The sequence below is a fragment of the Centropristis striata genome, chromosome 1 (assembly GCF_030273125.1).
Source record: "Centropristis striata isolate RG_2023a ecotype Rhode Island chromosome 1, C.striata_1.0, whole genome shotgun sequence".
Taxonomy (NCBI): Eukaryota; Metazoa; Chordata; class Actinopteri; order Perciformes; family Serranidae; genus Centropristis; species Centropristis striata.
Genome location: NC_081517.1, coordinates 11,239,490 through 11,259,996, shown reverse-complemented (window position 1 = coordinate 11,259,996; position 20,507 = coordinate 11,239,490). Strand labels below are relative to the sequence as shown.

Below are 20,507 nucleotides of genomic sequence, written 5' to 3'. Positions count from 1 at the left end.
GGCCAACCGGCATATGTATTCAGACCATGGAGTCCGGAAGAACGGCATGGAATTATTGCAGACCTCCCTGATCCAGCCAGAGAGGGGGGGCAAAAATTTTCAAAAGCCCTGCTCCAACTGGTTGAACAATACCGGCCCAATACCCAAGAATTAGAAACCATAATTCGAGGGAAACTGCACCTGAAATGGGGAATGATCAGGGGTGACTGGAGAGGTAACAAAGTGGAATACAACTGGACTGTTGGTCACCCCTACAGGATTGCCATCACTGAGCTGACAGATCGCATCTCTACCCATTTCCAAAAGAAAATGGATTGGGGAATAATCCACAGTACACGACAGCAACCAGATGAGAGTGTCAATGATTTTTCCATGAGGATGACTGAAATCTTCAGAGATCATAGTGGCCAAGAGGAACCGGATAACCAGAACGACTCTCCATACTGGCAACAGTTAAAAAATGCAATTGTGCAAGGACTAAGACTTGATGTAAAAACCAGAGTGAAAACACTGTGCATTGCTCTGGCCACAAACACCTTACAGGACATGATGATATATGCCAGACATGCTGAAAAATTGGCATGTGAGGACCAGGAGAATGAACGAAATAAAAACCAAAAACTTCAGGAACGCTTACAGATGGCTCAGCTACAGGCCTATTCAAGGAATAATTTCCACGAGAGAACAGCAAACAACTATAAAAGAAGAGTTTTTCGAGGTCGAGGTCAGACTTCAAACAGTAGAGGACATACAATAGACACATGTTTTGTCTGTGGACAACAAGGCCACTGGGCAAGAGACTGTCGCGATCCTGTTGGTGGCTGCCACACTTGTGAGACACCTGACCACTGGGCAGTCGACTGCCCAAATGAACAGCACCATGGACAATGGCAGGCCAGCTCGCACACTGCAGGATGGTCAAACAGCCCTCCTACTGGAGTAACTGTCAGGAACCCAAGAGGGAGGATCCAGGGGTCACAACAGCCTCATGAATTTTGACTCACGGAGGAGACAGGAACACCAGCCAGACCAGTCTCCTTTTTCAGAATTCAATGAAAACCAGCAATAAGCAAGGCCACAAGAGCGAGAACGCTGGCAACAGGACAAGTGTTCATAAAAGGAGGGGTTTGATATGGCCTGAATGTAAATATTTTACTGTGCTAAGTTAGCACATGGTATTGACCATGTGTCTAAAGGAGGGATGGTCAGTATGCTTCACAAACATTGGCATGATGCACTGTACACATTACATTCAGTATTCCCATACCTTATTGATAAATTTCATTGTGTTATTTAGAAGTGGTTTTTTTTTTCTTTAATGCATTTTTGAGATTTTCTTATGTACACTGTTTTTTGAATTTTATATTCTATGTTTTTGTCGCACAGTTTCCACTCAGTCATGTTGTAACCAGGTTAACAATCAGTGATATAGTTCTCCCTTGGCCTGCAACCAAATTTTTAGCTTTTGAAATTGACTATGTTAGTCAAAAGGAGGGAAGTGTGAAGGAAATTTGGTGTTTCCTGCATGGTGGGACAGTTCCCACATGGTTGGAAGTAGGCGTCGACCTACTTGGTATTCAAGACACAAGGCATTGTGGGAACTGACTCTGTGAACTTAACAATTGTAACACCATGACTGAGAGGAATGTGTTGACCAGTGGGCTCTGTCCTGATGTGATGTTTAGGGCAGGAAGATAGGGCCGCATTGAGTCTTGTTGAAAAGCCAATGCTGAAAAGTGCAACAGTCATAAGTCGAGCGGTGTATGGGACTTTGTTGTATTGTAAAATAGCCATTCGGAATTGTGCGATGTATGGAATACGAATGTGCTAATAAATTGTGCTGAACAGAGTATTGAGTGCTTTGTTCTTGGCCAGCTCACCCACTAACTTAGTGCAATTGACCAGAATTGCCACGACACATTCTAACTGAAAACTGTCAGTTTACTTTAACTGAACAGACATGGCGTTTTTTCATAAAACACAAGACTGTATAACTTGACCATACATTGTCCAATCTGCCGCAAACTTGTCATGCATGATGATGGTTCATCACTGACCAGTTCTACATAACAATATTTCATAAAGTCCCGCCCTTTATGGTTTAACCACACCCCCTTTTATAACTAATGAACCGTTTGTCCTAGAGACTTGTATGAGGTGTCAGTTTACTCGGCATAGAGTCCCTGTTTAACTGCTGATCGATTACCCCGCCCCTTTTTATTAGCCACGCCCATTTCCCCATAACTTATGAACTGTTTGTCCGAGAGACTTGTATGAGGTCTCAGTGTACTCAGGACAGAGCCCCTGTTTAACTGTTGATTGATTACCCCACATATAAGTGTACTTAAGCCATACAAATCCAGCTTGTAAATGTGTAACCTTTAAAATGTATTTTCAAGAATAATTTATGGGTGAGAATCAAAATTTCTTCTTTCTTTCAAAAGGTTCTAGTTTTGATTGAAATCTTGACGTCACAATGATGCATTAAATGTTATCTGCTGAATAATTATGGAGTCACATGTCTACTGATGATAAATATGAAAAGTATAATTTCCTCAGTCTGGAGAAAGTTATGGACTTTGAGGAGCACCATCTTACCCTGCTGTGATGTTGACAGACCTGCAGGCCGGCTTAAGTCGTTTTCCATCGTGCATACTTTCAACCAGCTCCTCCAAGTGGAGAAGGAACCTGAGAATAAAGATCACACAGAAAAAGTTACAAGAAGCGTTTTTTTTTATTATATTATATACAATTATACAACAAAATCCTTTCTTACTTCAAGTTCTCCTGTGAACCCAAAAAAAGAGCAGGTTAGTTCATCATAACTTTGAAGTTCACCCAAAAAAATAGCAGGAAATCAAACCTCAGGAGCCGCTCCCTCTTTGAGTTTTAGCTGCTGCCCAGACTGGTCTGTGATGACGTATCACTTTTTTCTATAACTTCTTGGAGGCTGGTTACCTGAAAAAAGTATTGCTCTTCTGTAATTGTGATTTACAGTGTGATCCTGTAATCATGATATAATGTACAGTACTGTAATTGTACTTTACTGTCAGTTTGACTACATTATGATAATCTAACTGTATTGTACCACATTTTAATTTAAGTTTAATACTGTTATTGTGTTTTCCTAGCATAATCATATTAAGGAGTACTGCTGCAAACCTAAGAACAGGTTTACTGAATGTAATATAAGAATAGACTATATTATTAACAGTTATATCTCATAGGAGATATAAGTTTGAGTACAGTGAAGCGAAGACAGTAAACAGATTTATAGAAAGGAAATCAATTTATTCTCAATGGCCAGAGACCAAAGTTACAAAAGTCTGTAAAAAAAAACTCATGTTTAAATGTAGTGTATATGTATATTTACATATGTAACATGTAATTGTCAAACAGCAACAAACATTACTAAGTTGTAAAGGACATTGTAAAAGGACACATCTGTCCCTTATTGGCCTTATTTGAATACACTGTAATATTATTGACAGTGTTATTACGTACGGTAAGAATTGAATGTGTTTATATCAATAAATACTGTGATATCAATTCTATGTGCTACTTAAATTGATAATTTTCTCAAAGGAAGACATCATCTCCTCTCAGCCAATATATCACTGCAGGCTGAACATTTATTTTACATACACATTGGAAAATAATTCTAAATGGCACATCACAATCACAGCTGGAGTTTGTTGGAGTCTCTCATTGGAAACTCTGACATTTAGTCCTGCAAATACCCAGTGGTTAGAAAGTCTTTTCAGTAGAACACAACTTTCCCTGCCCAAGGTGTCAGCCACCACAAATAAGACACACTGGAGCAGTAGGGAACACAACAAGCCCATCAAAGTCTTTTTTCACTCTTTCAAAGAGTGTGGTTACAGTAAATAAATGTATAAATGTACCTCATCGTTGTCTCCACGACCAGAAGGATAAAAACTGCCCTTCAGCAATGTTGGAATGATGTTGTGGTAGCCAGGCTGTAAATAAATAGAGGGACATTGTGAGAGGTCATGAGATGATAAGGAACGATCTACTGTATATCAAAAGGTTCACAAATAAAGTCAAGAGACAAGTCAATAGACACATAAAATCAGTGGCAGTTGTAACAGCTTTTAATGCCATCTGTAGTAGCAGTTGTATGTGTAGTGTTGGGGAAAACGTAATTTGATGTGTTCTGTAATTTGATGTGTTCTGTAACAACTAAACTCTGAACTTCTGTACCTAGAATTGAGTTGGCCACATGAGCAGTGTTTGTATCACTGCTGGTAAACATGCTTACATGTGTACATGTGTATCTATGGACTGTCCAATAAAACATGTTTCATCATGCATTTCCAGCATGGAAGGACAAAGTGCTCTCTCTGCAAATAACAATCATTGGACTATTTACTCAGTGAACTGTATAAAAGCTTGGTTCAAAGCAAGGAACTTGATCAGATTTTCTTGAGCCTCCTTGGTGATAGAACTCCGTCCCTATTCAGCTGCTTAGTGTGATGTGACTATATGATTGCCTGTGTTCTGACTTGAATACTTATTATAATCTTTATAATTACTTAATATATCATTGTGTATTAAATACTTAAAGACAAGCAAGTTATTAAATACTTTTAATTTCCCACTAAGGAATCTTTCCTTAAATTCCACCACATGTAGGATTACTTTCCATAAAGTTTTCTGATGATTTCAGTTATGGCAATTATTAGCCTGTTAGCCTTATTAGCTTTCTGGATTGTTTTTTTCTTGCATTTTGCAAGGCATCCCAGCTTTTTCGGTATAAATAATCAATCATATGATTTTAACTAGCTGGACTGAAACCAGAGCATGGAAGACAGAAGGAAAGAAAACAAAAGAAAAATTAGAAAATTTAAAAAATAATACAATTCTTACTTGGTTCAAAGTTTTCCATTCAAATTCAGTTCATCGCTGGAGGGAGGTGGTGACCGGAGAACTGACGCTTGTCACCTTTGCAGACAGCTGCAGACAAACAACTTTGTTCTGAGACAGACAAACCTTTGTAAGACTAAATGCAGTGGTTGGACGTACAGAAGATCACAACAGCAACATGCATTAAAACAAATAGAAATTTCAAAATGATATAAAGATGTGTCGTACCGAGCATGATTACCCTTGGTATGGTGAGAAATTACATCATGCTGGAAGAAGCCATAGAGCACAAAAAGGTCAAGCTGATATTATTTTTTTTAGGAGAATGCCTTCAACATGAACAGTGCTTATTTAACACAAAAACATCTAAATTATTTCAATACATTTTTGATTTGATTTGATTTGATTTTGATTTGAATGATTTATTTCAAATATGCAACAACAATACAATAATAATAATGCATCAACAGGAGTCAGCCCTAGTGACTCATGCACTGATAAGGCCGCCAAGCACTCTATAAAAATGCCACAACATATTTGAAAAGGAGTGGGAAGAAGTAAAAACTTGTTCAATCCCACCCCACTTCTTTAAACAATATTAACAGGTCAGAAATCAAAATCGAAACTCAAACTCAAAATTACCTGTTTCCTTCAGACTAATTTCTCATTTTCATGATATCAATTCTATGTATCAACACTTGCATATCTGTTCACCATACCGATACACATAGATGCATACAAACATACCAATACATTTCCTGTATACCCATACATTTAGACATAATCCTACACATACCCATGTTTCCTACTCGATGACACACTGAAAATGTCAGCCATCGTCAAAGCCCTCCTTCATTACTGTAACTCTGGAAAACCATCTCTTTGTATCTTCTTTTAAACTGTTTCATGCTTAGACATTGCTTGATCTCCATATTCAAACTGTTCCACAGCTTCACCCCACAAATTGAAATGCAAAAGCCTTTCCTGGTTGTCCGAATGCTGAACCTGTCAAAATTTAGTTTTCCCCTCAAATTATAACTAAGCTGTCTTTCATTAAATAATTTTTGAATATTTTTTGGAAGTTTGTTGTTTTTTGCTTTGTACATTACCTGAGCAGTTTGAAACTTCACAATGTCAGAGAATTTCATTATTTTTGACTGTAGAAATAATGAATGAGTATTGTCCAAATATCCAACCTTATGAATGACACGAATCGCTTTCTTCTGCAGGATAGTTACTGGTGCTAATGAGGTTTTGTAGTTGTTCCCCCAGACCTCGACACAGTACATTAGATATGGCAAAACGAGTGCACAGTAAAGAGTGTGGAGTGATTTATGATCCAAAGCCTGCTTTGCTTTGTTTATTACTGCAATGCTCTTTGACAATTTGTTTTGTACATATTTTATGTGTGATTTCCAACTGATTACATCATCGATCATAACTCCAAGAAATTTTATTTTGTGTACTCTTTCAATTTCCACCCCCTCTATTTCAAACTTAACCTGCACATCTCTTTTACCATATCCAAATAGCATAATTTTAGTCTTGGCCAGGTTTAGGGATAATTTGCTGTAATTAAACCAGTTTTTTAGTTTGATCATTTCCTCAGTAAGCTCCTTCAGAAGCTTAGCGAGATCGTCTCCTGATCAGAAGATATTTGTATCATCCGCAAACAGGACTAATTTCAGTAGCTTGGACACTTTGCATATATCATTAATGTACAGTATAAACAACTTTGGACCCAGTACTGACCCTTGAGGTACGCCACAAGCAATGTCCAAGCATGATGAGCAGTAATCACCCAACTTCACAAATTGTTTTCTCCCGTTAAGATAACTTTTAATCCAATCTAGAACTACTCCTCTTACTCCGTACTTTTCCAGTTTGCAAATTAATATGTCATGATTGATTGTGTCAAATGCTTTTTTTAAATCAATAAAAACACCAATTGCCTGTTGTTTCTTGTCTATAGCCGTTGTGATTTCCTCTATTGATTCTATTATTGCTGATGATGTTGATCTGTTTGATCTAAATCCATATTGACTGTCAGAAAGTAGTTGATGCTTTTCTAAAAAAAGCATCTAGCCTGGAGTTGAAGAGTTTTTCAAGAATCTTGGAAAATTGCGGAAGTAAAGAGACAGGTCTGTAATTTGTGAAGTTGTGTTTGCTACCAGCCTTGTATAATGGTATAACCTTAGCAGTCTTCATTCCATCCGGAAATGTCCCGGTTTGAAATGATAAATTGAATATATGAGTCAGCGGTTTTACAATTGCCGGTATTACCCGTTTTACTAGAGCCATATCCATGTCTTGAAAATCAGTGGATCTTTTGTTTTTGCAGTTGTTTACAATGTCCAAAATTTCAGCTTCGTCCACTGCCTTCAAGAACATAGAACTGGGATTTCTATCTACCAGTTTCTCCATCTTTTCACCAGTTGTCCCTGGGTCCGGAATTTTTCCTGCCAAGTCTGGCCCCACATTGACAAAGAACTTATTAAAACTGTTAGCTACTTCTTCCATGTTATAGTTGTCTTTGTCCTTATCAATAAAGTATTTCGGATACTTGTCAGAAGTAGAGTTCTTTCTTATAATACTGTTTAAAAGATTCCATATTCCTTTGATATTGTTTTTATTATCATCCAGAATTTTTTTATAATATTCTTTTTTATTTGCCCTTATAATATGAGTTAGCTTATTTTTCTATTTTTTATATTTGTTTTCTGCTTCTACTGTTTTCAGTCTTATAAATTCTCTATAGAATGTGTTTTTCTTTTTGCAGGCATTTTGTAATCCCTTTGTGATCCAGGGACAACTGGTGTAATTCTTTTTGCAATTCCACTCTTTTACAGGACAATTTTTATCATACAATGTCTTAACAATCCTCATGAATGTGTCGTAAGCACTGTTTGAATCACCCTTTTCATAAACCACCTCCCATTGCAGCTCCCCCAAGTCGTTATTTAACAATTTGATGGATTCTTCAGTCCTTGTGCGTTTGTACTGTTTTGGCCTATCTGTCCTGGTTATCTTATAATTACCATTGTACACCACAAAAACTGGTAGGTGGTCAGTGATGTCCCTGATTAATAAACCACTCTCTGTTTTGTTTTCAATATCATTTGTGAAAATGTTGTCAATTAGGGTGGCAGAATAGGAGGTAATTCTACACAGGATCTACATTGCTTACATTGCTTTTAAAAACTGAACAAAACAAAAAATAATCTAAAAGAAAATAGCTGTGTGCGTGTTTATCACCTGAGAGACTGGAAGTTAAACTGAAACCATGAGGACGAGACGCCAGTTCCTCCACAAAGCTGCATGAGGCAAAATCAGCGCAAATTTAAACCAGCCTCTTGACCGTTAACATTAGCATCTTAGCAAACATTAAGGTTAAATTCATTGTTACAAAACCACTTTGACAAAACAAGAGAAACGCTGCTTCACATTCTTTACAGACATGTACACACTACACCTGAGTTATAGTTTCAAAGTCTATTTAATAATACAGTTGGTAATGAAACGTTAACTATTTTAGCAGACTAACTAGCATTAGCAACCTGAAACTAACTTCAATGACACTGAGACTTTATCCCTCTTGAAAAAACAACGCCAAATTTACCAACTACCAATCTACATCATGAGGATGTCTCATGGTTTAATCTACATCATGAGGATGTCTCATAGTTTAATCTACATCATGAGGATGTTTAGTAGTTTAATCTACATCATGGGGATGTTTAGTAGTTTAATCTACATCATGAGGATGTTTAGTAGTTAAATCTACATCATGAGGATGTCTAGTAGTTTTATCTACATCATGAAGATGTTTAGTAGTTTAATCTACATCATGAGGATGTTTAGTAGTTTAATCTACATCATGGGGATGTCTTGTAGTTTAATCTACATCACGAGGATGTTTAGTAGTTTAACCTACATCATGAGAATGTCTAGTAGTGTTATCTACATCATGAAGATTTTAAGTAGTTTAATCTACATCATGAGGATGTCTCGTAGTTTAATCTGCATCATGAGGATATTTAGTAGTTTAATCTACATCATGAGGATGTCTCGTAGTTTAGTCTACATCACGAGGATGTCTCGTAGTTTAATCTACACCATGAGGATGTCTCATTTTAATCTACATCATGAGGATGTCTCGTAGTTTACTCTACACCATGAGGATGTCTCATAGTTTAATCTACATCATGAAGATGTCTCGTAGTTTAATCTACTTCATGAGGATGTCTTGTAGTTTAATCTACATCATGAGGATGTCTAGTAGTTTAATCTACATCATTAGGATGTCTAGTAGTTTAATCTGCATCATGAGGATATTTAGTAGTTTAATCTACATCATGAGGATGTCTAGTAGTTTAATCTGCATCATGAGGATGTCTAGTAGTTTAATCTGCATCATGAGGATGTCTAGTAGTTTAATCTACATCATGAGGATGTTTAGTAGTTAAATGTACATCATGAAGATGTCTCATAGTTTAATCTACATCATGAGGATGTCTCGTAGTTTCATCTACGTCATGAGGATGTTTAGTAGTTTAACCTACATCATGAGGATGTCTAGTAGTTTTATCTACACCATGAAGATGTTTAGTAGTTTAATCTACATCATGGGGATGTCTTGTAGTTTAATCTACATCATGAAGATGTCTTGTAGTTTAATCTACATCATGAGGATGTTTAGTAGTTTAACCTACATCATGAGGATGTTTAGTAGTTTAATCTACATCATGAGGTTGTTTAGTAGTTTAACCTACATCATGAGGATGTCTAGTCGTTTAATCTACATCATGAGGATGTTTAGTAGTTTAATCTACATCATGAGGATGTCTCGTAGTTTAATCTACATTATGAGGATATTTAGTAATTTAATCTACATCATGAGGATGTTTAGTAGTTTAATCTACATCATGAGGATGTCTAGTCGTTTAATCTACATCATGAGGATGTTTAGTAGTTTAATCTACATCATGAGGATGTCTCGTAGTTTAATCTACATTATGAGGATATTTAGTAATTTAATCTACATCATGAGGATGTCTCGTAGTTTAATCTACATCATGAGGATGTCTCATAGTTTAATCTATGTCATGAGGATGTCTCGTAGTTTAATCTACATCATGAAGATGTCTCGTAGTTTAATCTACTTTATGAGGATGTCTCGTAGTTTAATCCACATCATGAGAATGTTTAGTAGTTTAATCTATATATCATGAGGACGTTTAGTAGTTTAATCTACATAATGAGGATGTTTAGTAGTTTACCAAATTAAATAAAATTATATGTCCTACTATACAGTAGCACTACAAGTTATGTGCAAAACAGTAATTTACTGTAAATGATATGTAACATCTGCACTTTACCCATAATGCTGTGCAACTTACAGTACCTAACTGTAAATATGTTTTATGGTATTTATTGGGCATTTTGTGTTTGTTTTTTTTACTGTAAAAAGGCTAACAGTGTGGGCACTACTAATTTTGAAGCACTTTGTCTGAGAGGCAGGGCAAACTGTACCCTATGATCAGGAACTCTCTGCTGGGTTTATTGATGCCATTTTAAAGATTACAGGACAAATGCTCCATGGCTGATGAAACTGCTCATTAGTTATAAGCAGGACATCACAGTGTGAAATGTATTATTTCCTGTTGCCAGCAGGGGGCACTATGACTAGCATTAATGTTGGATGTGTTCAGGGTGTGAGAAATTTGGGGCACATAGGACAGTGAACAGGGGGGTTAAAGGAACCTCCTGTTTCAGGGTGAGTCATCAAAATTTGCTGTGGCGCCAGAGCAAAACACCATTTACTAAAAAACTCACAAATGAACAAAGATAATTGTAAATAATTTTTAGTTTCACAGACGTTACTGACCCAGTTTGAAGTGGGTCAGGTTAAATCTCAGGTTTGTTAAAGTATTTGAATTTGAGATGGTCCATTTCCACGACCCCTAACCTAAAATATCTACGTTTTCACCAGACCTGACGTGTGTGCAAAGTGTCACAACTTTTAAAGTATGATAAAGCCTCCAAAGAGCCAATTCATTTGGTGCTAAATAAAAATAATTCCTGCAACACACACACACACAAACACAGACACACACACACACAGTGAGAATTTGTTAGAAAAATCGCACAATTCTACGGGAAAAAAAAACCCCAACGACAATAAAAAATGTTTTCAAATTTACAAGAAAAATGTCACAAATCTACGGGAAAAGACATTTATGAGAAAAGTGCAAAGTGTCACAACTTTTAAAAGTATGATAAACCCTCCAAAGAGCCAATTCATTTGATGCTAAATAATAATAATTCCTGCAGCTCTTTAGGGTCAGGGATACCTCAGTCGCTGCTCTCATCTTACCTCTCCTTGATGCTGTTTCCCTGTTTCCCACCAAAGAAGAAGACGGCAGCTTCAGACTGTAGCGAGTCCTGTCAGAGGCTCATCTGAGGCTGTTTCCTGCTCTTTGTCTTGTAGAGCGCATTAAGGACGTGACAGTATTGCATAACATAACATCCTATTAACCAGAAAAGCTCAACAGTCACTGCCCAGCCTTCACATTTTTGAAGTAATCTGATTACTTCACTGCAGTGCTGGTTGGTTGTCTTCCCATCAACAAACCACAAAGAAAAACAAAATACAAGAGAACACACACACAGAGACACACACACACACACACACATACAGATACAAACACACACACACACACACACACACACACATATACAGATACAAACACACACACAGACAGAGAGAGAGAGAGAGACAGACAGACACACACACACACACAGAGTTAGAATTTGTAATAAAAAAATTACGAGAAAAATATAATGAAAAATGTGAAAAAAAACTAATTTACAAGTATAATGTTACACATTTATGAGAAAAATGTTTTTTAGGGGGAATTTATAAGAAAAATGTCACAAATCAAAGGGAAAAAGACTCACATCTATGAGAAAAAAACTCTTGTGTTTGTAACATTATTCTTTCCCTCACAGATTCTGTCCAGCAGTGTTTACATACAGAAACCGAATCAGAGAGAGACACACTGCAGAGGTGTGAGGGACAGTGCGTCCCTCAGTCTCTCCTGATGGACGCTGTGGTTATAAAAAGACTGTAACTGGACTCCTGTAGGCTGCAGGACGAGCTGCTCAGGACCAACACAACTGTTCCCAGAGCTTTTGTTGTGCTGACGACATGTGGAAGGTCAAACGTGAGTGTTTTTTACTGCATGCTTTGTGTTTCACTCTAAACCGACTCACCAACAGTCACGTCTGACTGAAAACATGACATCCTGTGGTTTCTGGTCCTGAAGAAATATATTTACATTCAATAGTTATGATCAGGACTGAAGTTGGTCAGGAGATTGACTGCAATGAAAGTGAAAAAATATTAATATATAATATTTTTATAGCACTTTTTAGGAACTTTTTTTTTTTTTTTTTATAAAATCACACTGCTAAAAAAATTTAAATGCATTAAAATCAATGTTGTTGTCAATTATTAACATATCTAAGTGTGTGTTAATCCCCCCCAAAATTCCAGTTTGCACCGAGTTCATGGAAAATAATCATTTAAACATGTGGCTTAATATTCCCAAAAAGAAATTAAGGGTTCAAATGATTTAAGAAATTCAGAAATTCATGTACATTCAATAGTTATGATCAGGACTGAAGTTGGTTGAAAGATTGAATGCAGTGAAAGTGAAAAAAATATATTTATATATAATATTTTTATAGCACTTTTTAGGAACTGAACAATTTTTTTGCACGAAGGGTGAAACATCACTGTTTTCTGGATGGGTTAAAAAGGTTAATGTCCCTTTTTTTCCCCCCGCAGACTTTATACAAGACAAACATCGAATTCTATTTGTCTGAATTCAGTTAATACAGATGTTGTGATTCGCTAAGGAGTGAATCCAACACAAGAGAAAGCATCAATGTGGATTATCTTCACGGTGAATGGATGCATGTGTATGATGATGAATGGATGATAAATGGATGCATGTGTATGATGCATAGATGCATGTGTATGATGAATGGATGATGAATAGATGCATGTGTATGATGAATGGATGCATGTGTGTGATGAATGGATGAATAGATGACGAATGGATGCATGTGTATGATGATGAATGGATGAATGGATGAATGATGAATGAATGCATGTGTATGATGATGAATGGATGAATGCGTATAATGATGAATGGATGCATGTGTATGATGATGAATGGATGCATGTGTATGATGATGAATGGATGAATGCGTATGATGATGAATGGATGCATGTGTATGATGATGAATGGATGAATGTGTATAATGATGAATGGATGCATGTGTATGATGATGAATGGATGAATGCGTATAATGATGAATGGATGCATGTGTATGATGATGAATGGATGCATGTGTATGATGATGAATGGATGAATGTGTATGATGATGAATGGATGCATGTGTATGATGATGAATGGATAATGAATGGATGCATGTGTATGATGATGGATGGATGCATGTGTATGATGAATGTATGAGGAATGGATGCATGTGTATGAAAAATGGATGATGAATGGGTGATGAATGGATGCATGTGTATGATAATGAATGGACGCATGTGTATGATGATGAATGGATGCATGTGTATGATGAATGGATGCATGTGTATGATAAATGGATGCGTGTGCATGATGAATGGATGCATGTGTATGATAATGGATGTATGTGTTTGATAAATTGATGCATGTGTATGATGATGAATGGATGCATGTGTATTATAAATTGATGCATGTGTATGATGATGAATGGATGCATGTGTATGATGATGAATGGATGCATGTGTAATATGAATTGATGCATGTGTATGATGATGAATGGATGAATGTGTATGATGATGAATGGATGCATGTGTATGATGATGAATGGATGAATGGATGAATGATGAATGAATGCATGTGTATGATGATGAATGGATGAATGCGTATAATGATGAATGGATGCATGTGTATGATGATGAATGGATGCATGTGTATGATGATGAATGGATGCATGCGTATGATGATGAATGGATGCATGTGTATGATGATGAATGGATGAATGCGTATAATGATGAATGGATGCATGTGTATGATGATGAATGGATGAATGCGTATAATGATGAATGGATGCATGTGTATGATGATGAATGGATGCATGTGTATGATGATGAATGGATGAATGTGTATGATGATGAATGGATGCATGTGTATGATGATGAATGGATAATGAATGGATGCATGTGTATGATGATGGATGGATGCATGTGTATGATGAATGTATGAGGAATGGATGCATGTGTATGAAAAATGGATGATGAATGGGTGATGAATGGATGCATGTGTATGTTAATGAATGGACGCATGTGTATGATGATGAATGGATGCATGTGTATGATGAATGGATGCATGTGTATGATAATGGATGTATGTGTTTGATAAATTGATGCATGTGTATGATGATGAATGGATGCATGTGTATTATAAATTGATGCATGTGTATGATGATGAATGGATGCATGTGTAATATGAATTGATGCATGTGTATGATGATGAATGGATGAATGTGTATGATGATGAATGGATGCATGTGTATGATGATTAATGGATGAATGGATTTATGTGTATGATGAATGGATGCATGTGTATGATGAATTGATGCATGTGTATGGTGATGAATGGATGAATGGATGAATGATGAATGAATGCATGTGTATGATGATGAATGGATGAATGCGTATAATGATGAATGGATGCATGTGTATGATGATGAATGGATGCATGTGTATGATGATGAATGGATGAATGCATATGATGATGAATGGATGCATGTGTATGATGATGAATGGATGCATGTGTATGATGAACGGATGCATGTGTATGATGATGAAAGGATGCATGTGTATGATGATGAATGGATGCATGTGTATGATGATAAATGGATGCATGTGTATGATTTTTTGCATCCATCACTATCTCACAGACACAAGTTATTCTGTTTTTAGATGGTTTGTGGCTCGAGCTTTGTGTTCGGCCGTCAGTGTGAGAAAGATGGGAAACACAAGGAGACAAAGGACGAGATTATGATGCATTAATGTGGCAATTCATTTTTAAATTTAGGTTCTCATTTCAACCAAACAACTGTTTAATTAGACAGAATTATGTTTGAAACAAAAAGTTGTTTCACTGTGTTACGTCCTCATTTCCACATGAAGCTCTATAAAAAAACCCATAAATGTTGATTTATGCTGCTTTATGATTTTTTTCAGCTCCAGTGGCCTCTCCTATGGAGATGAGGTACCGGCCATTTCTGGAGGTAATCAGGTCGATTGATTAGATAAAAAACAGCCACAATATTATTGAAGGCCATTCATGCAAATAACATGTTCATGCTGTGAACAAAGTTTATGTGTTAACGTAGAGTTTGGTTGTGTTAACATGGAATATTTTATCGTGATAACAGAACAAAAAGTTTCTGCACCTTAATGCATAATAGGAGTTTTACCGGAGGCATGGCGTCATCTCCGGGCAGTAATTCCACTTCGACAGGATTTACAGCCACAAGCGGGAACAGTTAGGAGGCCCAGTGAAAATGTATAAATAAATGTATACATAAATAAGTAATAAATAATCGATGATTATGTATGATAAATTAAATTAAAGTTGATAGAGCTGATAAATATAGTTATTCAATTAAATAAATTACAATCAAAAAGGATATAAATATATATCATGAATTCATTTCAAAATTTTCTTTTCCTTTATTCTTCTTTATATCTATTTTTTTTAACCATAAAACAGTTAACTTTTCGGCTTTGTTAGGGGCATTTTGTGTTCTCTTCTTTTTGTTTTGTCTTGTAAATAGTTACCGTGCAAGATTCAGTCTGTCTAAAATCTCAGTCTGAGACTAGGCTGAAACTAAAAACTCTGAACACTTGCAGTTAATGCCAATCATTTTCAGTAACAGTGGTCAAACTTTACCGTCTCCCCTGAAAGTTTAACTCTGCCTCTTCTGAACCTCAGCTGTGACGTATGTTTCTTACACGTCCTTTACGGTACACAGAGGAACCTGAGATAACTTGTTAATGACATCATGGACGCAGCGCTCCTCGTCAACATGTCTGACTGCCTTAAAGGTGCCTCACTGGACACAACCAGAAAATTAACGTGAACACGTTCGTTTCTATCATGTTGTGACGTACAAATATATCATGATAAGGCGACCAAATTCTGTTAACAGGTAAAAAATTTTGGCCTTTAGTAGAATAAAAGTCAGTTTAACGTTTAACTAAAGACACTTCCTGTCTCCCCAAATGACGACAATTTCCTGTGTGTCCAGAGTTTGGTCCCCCCTGACCCCAGGTCCCAGTTCCACCTGAGGAGAGGCTCTCCTGACGAGGAGTTTCCTGACCTGGCCAGGAGCTATACCCGGATGGGACGGATCCTCACGCTGGACATGTACCGCCGCCAGTTCCACCGCTGCACCCACAGCGGAGTCATCTTCGATGACGTCATCCGCCCAGGCCTCGAGGAACCAGGTGATATCACTGTGATGTCACTGTGATGCCACTGTGACATGTTTAAACTTACATGCTGATGTTAACAAGGTGTCTCGTACAGAGTTCTTGGTGTCACTTGATAGAGAACATCAAATTAAAAACTGAACAGACTCGGATCATTATCGTTATATATCATAAAACACTGGACGAATGATCCAAGTATCATCACCAGATATGAAGTACAGATATCTGGTTGGAACTGTTGATAAGATGAATGAAAGTGATCATGAGATCAGGGCAGCCAGTAACAGACCAGCAGGGTAGATTGAACTCATGCACAGTTTGAAGACAGTGACGCCACTCAACACCATCGGTGAAAAACTTTAAATGGAAGTTTATCAGACGTGCAGAAAGTCACACAGCAAAGCAGGTGTTCCCATAAATACCAAGTGTATCTGTGGAGGAGATGACCTGGAAGAGACACTAATCTGGAAGGAAATCATCGAAAATGTCTGTTCAGCACAATGCTTCTTTCAGAATGGGATTTCCACACATTGGTTATTAAACTTGTCAGCATGTGATACAATTCAAGTGTTTGTGTGTGAAGGTGACGGCTCCGGTCCCGTGTCTGTGGGCTGTGTGGCGGGCGACGCTCAGTCCTACGTCTTGTTCTGTGACTTCTTGGACCGAGTCATCGAGGCGCATCACCAACACAAGATCAGCAGCCAGACGCCAGAGGGCGACTTCAACCACAACAACTTGAAGGTAGCTGGTCAGGCAGCATGACCACCATGTCATTATCTTTAATAACTTCAACTTTTCACTGTTAGCTCAAAAGTTCAATCATTCAGGAAGATCAGATTAAAAGTGAGGCATCCCTAATGTGAGAGACATTAGTCAACCAGATCCCCACTGTCGTGTTTTATTCTGATTTAAGTGAATCAGGGACATTGTTTCCCCTAGGTTTACAGCTTTGGGTGGGTGAAGAAAAAGTCCAAATTTAGTGGCCTCTACCAGATTCTAATGCCACTTTTCCATCTTATACACCGATCTTAATCATTGCATATTTTGATTATTTCTTGTGAAGGAGAATTAAGGTTCTTGTATGTTTTATCTAAGGCATCCTATTTTGACAGTCTTCTTGTAAATTCTGTGGTGGATTCTGTTAACACATTGTGCTCTTATTTTGAAAGCAGCATGTGTTTAGCGATGGGAAGTAATTCAGACCGTTAGGCACAGTTTGGCCTTTTGTGAGTAAAACAACTGTAATTGTCAGCTAATGCTAACCGGACAGCGTTGTGTAAATAGGATGAATATCCATTCATCCATCCAATTTCCCCCGCTTATCTGGGGTCGGGTCGCGGGGGCAGTAGGCTAAGCATGGATGAATAACACAAGCTTATTTAGTTTGTTAAATAAAAGGACAAGATATATAGGAAAGTTAACCTTAAATGACTTATGTTGTGATCTGGCGCTATAGAGAAAATAAAATTAACTTGATCATCAAGGGGGGCAGGGGGTGCCGTTGGGGGGGCGGGCTGCCCCCACTAATATAATGGTTGGGGAAACACTGAGGGACGACACAGACTGATGCTCTCTGGACAACTTTTTCTTGACAGAACAGACAGCTATCAGCCGAAAACACGAGAACTTCCCCTCTTTGCTGTCACACCGTGGCGCCTTCATAATCACTCATAAGCCACCAGACGGAGCCGCTGCCTATAAATCAAATGAGGAGCAGGATCATTTTGTCAGAGTCGCCCCCTGTTGGACATTAGAGATAATGCAGGTCTGATGTTACAGAAAGGTGTTTGTGTGTGTGTGAGTGTGTGTGTGTGTGTGTGTGTGTGTGTGTGTGTGTGTGTGTGTGTGTGTAGGGGGGCGATGACTTGGACAGGTCGTACGCTGTACGATGTGAGGTGAGCGTTATTCGAGGCGTGGAAGACTTCTGCTTCCCAACACATTGCAGCCGAGGCGAGCGCAGACAGCTCCTCACACTGGCCAGGAGAGGTACTGCATGTCTGTGTTTTAGAGCAGATTGGATCTTTTCAATGCATAAGAACACAGAATGACGGATGAAGCCGAAACAGTTTGGGTTCACTGATAATGTGATCCAAGAAAGAATGTAAGGATTTGCTTTTTTAAATTTGCATCCACTCATGGGTTAGGAGCTAACAAGCAGGGGCAGCAGGACAGTGAACTGGCCTCATGGTGAACTGGTAACAGTTTGACTGGGGCGTCCTGTTTGCTCTCAGCTCTGCAGCGACTGCAGGAGGAGCTGCCGGGTCGACTCCTCTTGCTGGAGGAGCTGAATCAGGAACAGCAGAGGGAGCTGAACCTGAACCCTCCGTCCTCCTCGCAGCTCCGTACCGGTGTGGCCCGGGACTGGCCCGACGCCAGGGCCGTCTGGTCAGTCTGCTTTCTTTTGTCACAGTGACTTGAGGCGTAACTGAGACGCCGAATATGTTTGATTTGATGTCCTGTGATCCTTTGCTGCAGGGTGAGTAAGGACGGCAGCCTGGTGGTCTGGGTCAACATGGAGGACCACCTCAGACTTGTGTCCACACGAGATGACGCCAACATCACTGAGGCGTTTAAATGCATCTGCATCAACCTGCAGAAGGTCAGTGACAGGCCTGATTCTCAGGAAGGCTTTTCATTTCACTTATTTTACCAGAATATGTTTCAGCCACAGATGTCTGCAGGTTGGACTGTATTTCACCTCCCTGAAGGCTCAACATTTGTCAAAGGAATATTTGTTGAGTGTAGATCTGACAGGGACAGCAGGGACACGTGCCCACCAACATCAGAGACGGACAGATGAAAACATCACAGTGTTTGTTGTTTCTCCGCTTGCAGCTGGAGAAGTTTTACAGTGAGCTTAGACACTCGTTCACCTGGAAGCAGCAGCTGGGCTGGGTGAGCAGTTCTCCGGCCGACGTGGGGACGGGTCTGAGGATCAGAGTCCACCTCAGATTGCAACACCTCCCCAAACACAGACGCCTGCAGGACGTCCTGCAGAGACTGAGGATCTGCATGGAGCAGACGGGTACGAGGACAGACCTGAGCCTGTTTCATACAATTCACATTCTCCTCTTTATTACATCAAACAGAGCAAAACTATCAACACTTTGTGATTAAAAACCTGTCTGCTGCTAAGCTGAATCTCTTAACAAACTCATTATATTATAACTTAAAATATCATAATAGTTCATAATTAGAATTATGATATTATGAAGTAAAGGCTCTGATTCATCATACCGCAGATACTTTTTATGAAGCAGCTGCTCTTACAGTCTCAGCTGACCTCTTGTGTTCAGACCCAGTTTCAGTGAACCAGTGAATCAGGTTTTTGTTTGGAGAAGTTCTGATCCTCAGTTTCTCCGGTCAGGACCTTGAAGGTTCTGAGTAGCGTTCTCCAGCCGGGTACCTGAAACCAGCCGCTTATCTTTGTGGAGATAAAACATAAAGTCTCTTTGTCTACAAATCAACAGAACACAATGGCTCTGCTTTTAAAACCCGTCTCCTTCTTTCCCAGACTCCCCGGCGGTGTATCGTGTGAGCAACGCGACGACCTTCGGCCTGAGTGAGGCGGGACTGACCCAGCTGGTGATCGACGGGGTCGCTCTGCTCGTCACCATGGAGACGAGGCTGGAGGGCGGCGGACACATCGACGAGCTCGTTCCTGCGCAGAAGTAGATCTGGATGCTGGATTGGCTGGAGGGAGGAGAAAGGCTCCATCTGTTTGACTTAGAAATCATTTAGTTAAATTATATTGTGATTTGATGCTAAAATAATCAACTCAAACAAACTAACGGAACACTGATTACATGTTTACTGCCATCACTTTCATTATTTTACATGTGATTTTTGCAGATATATATTCTATTTCTGCATTGATATTGGAAAATAAAATTATTAAAATATGGAAATTCTGGATCCGGATCAGGTCCATGAGTGAGAAAAGAACGACAAGACACCCAGCCACATGACCAAGACTTTACTTGACAGCTCAGTGCCCGTCAGCCTCGTACAGACCTTTGACCCCAGCACGTGTCACTTCCTCTCACGGTTCACC

At 38.6% G+C, this 20,507-nt stretch overlaps 1 protein-coding gene across 1 annotated transcript; it reads left to right on the top strand.

Moving 5' to 3' along the window:
* Positions 1-10,850: 10,850 nt before the first annotated feature.
* Positions 10,851-20,128, top strand: zgc:172076. Its single transcript, XM_059330517.1, has 10 exons — positions 10,851-10,914; positions 11,899-12,113; positions 15,200-15,246; positions 16,270-16,468; positions 17,037-17,194; positions 18,307-18,439; positions 18,685-18,838; positions 18,929-19,052; positions 19,289-19,496; positions 19,968-20,128. The coding sequence occupies exons 2-10, from the start codon at positions 12,098-12,100 to the stop codon at positions 20,126-20,128; spliced, it is 1,200 nt and encodes a 399-aa protein (XP_059186500.1). The 5' UTR covers positions 10,851-10,914; positions 11,899-12,097.
* The last annotated feature ends 379 nt before the right edge of the window (positions 20,129-20,507 follow it).

Bases quoted from the DNA above. Each gene is read 5' to 3' on its own strand.
- zgc:172076 (XM_059330517.1), top strand. The intron at 17,195-18,306 runs GTAGCTGGTCAG...GTGTGTGTGTAG, and splicing joins TCAACCACAACAACTTGAAG to GGGGGCGATGACTTGGACAG. The intron at 18,839-18,928 runs GTCAGTCTGCTT...CCTTTGCTGCAG, and splicing joins CCCGACGCCAGGGCCGTCTG to GGTGAGTAAGGACGGCAGCC.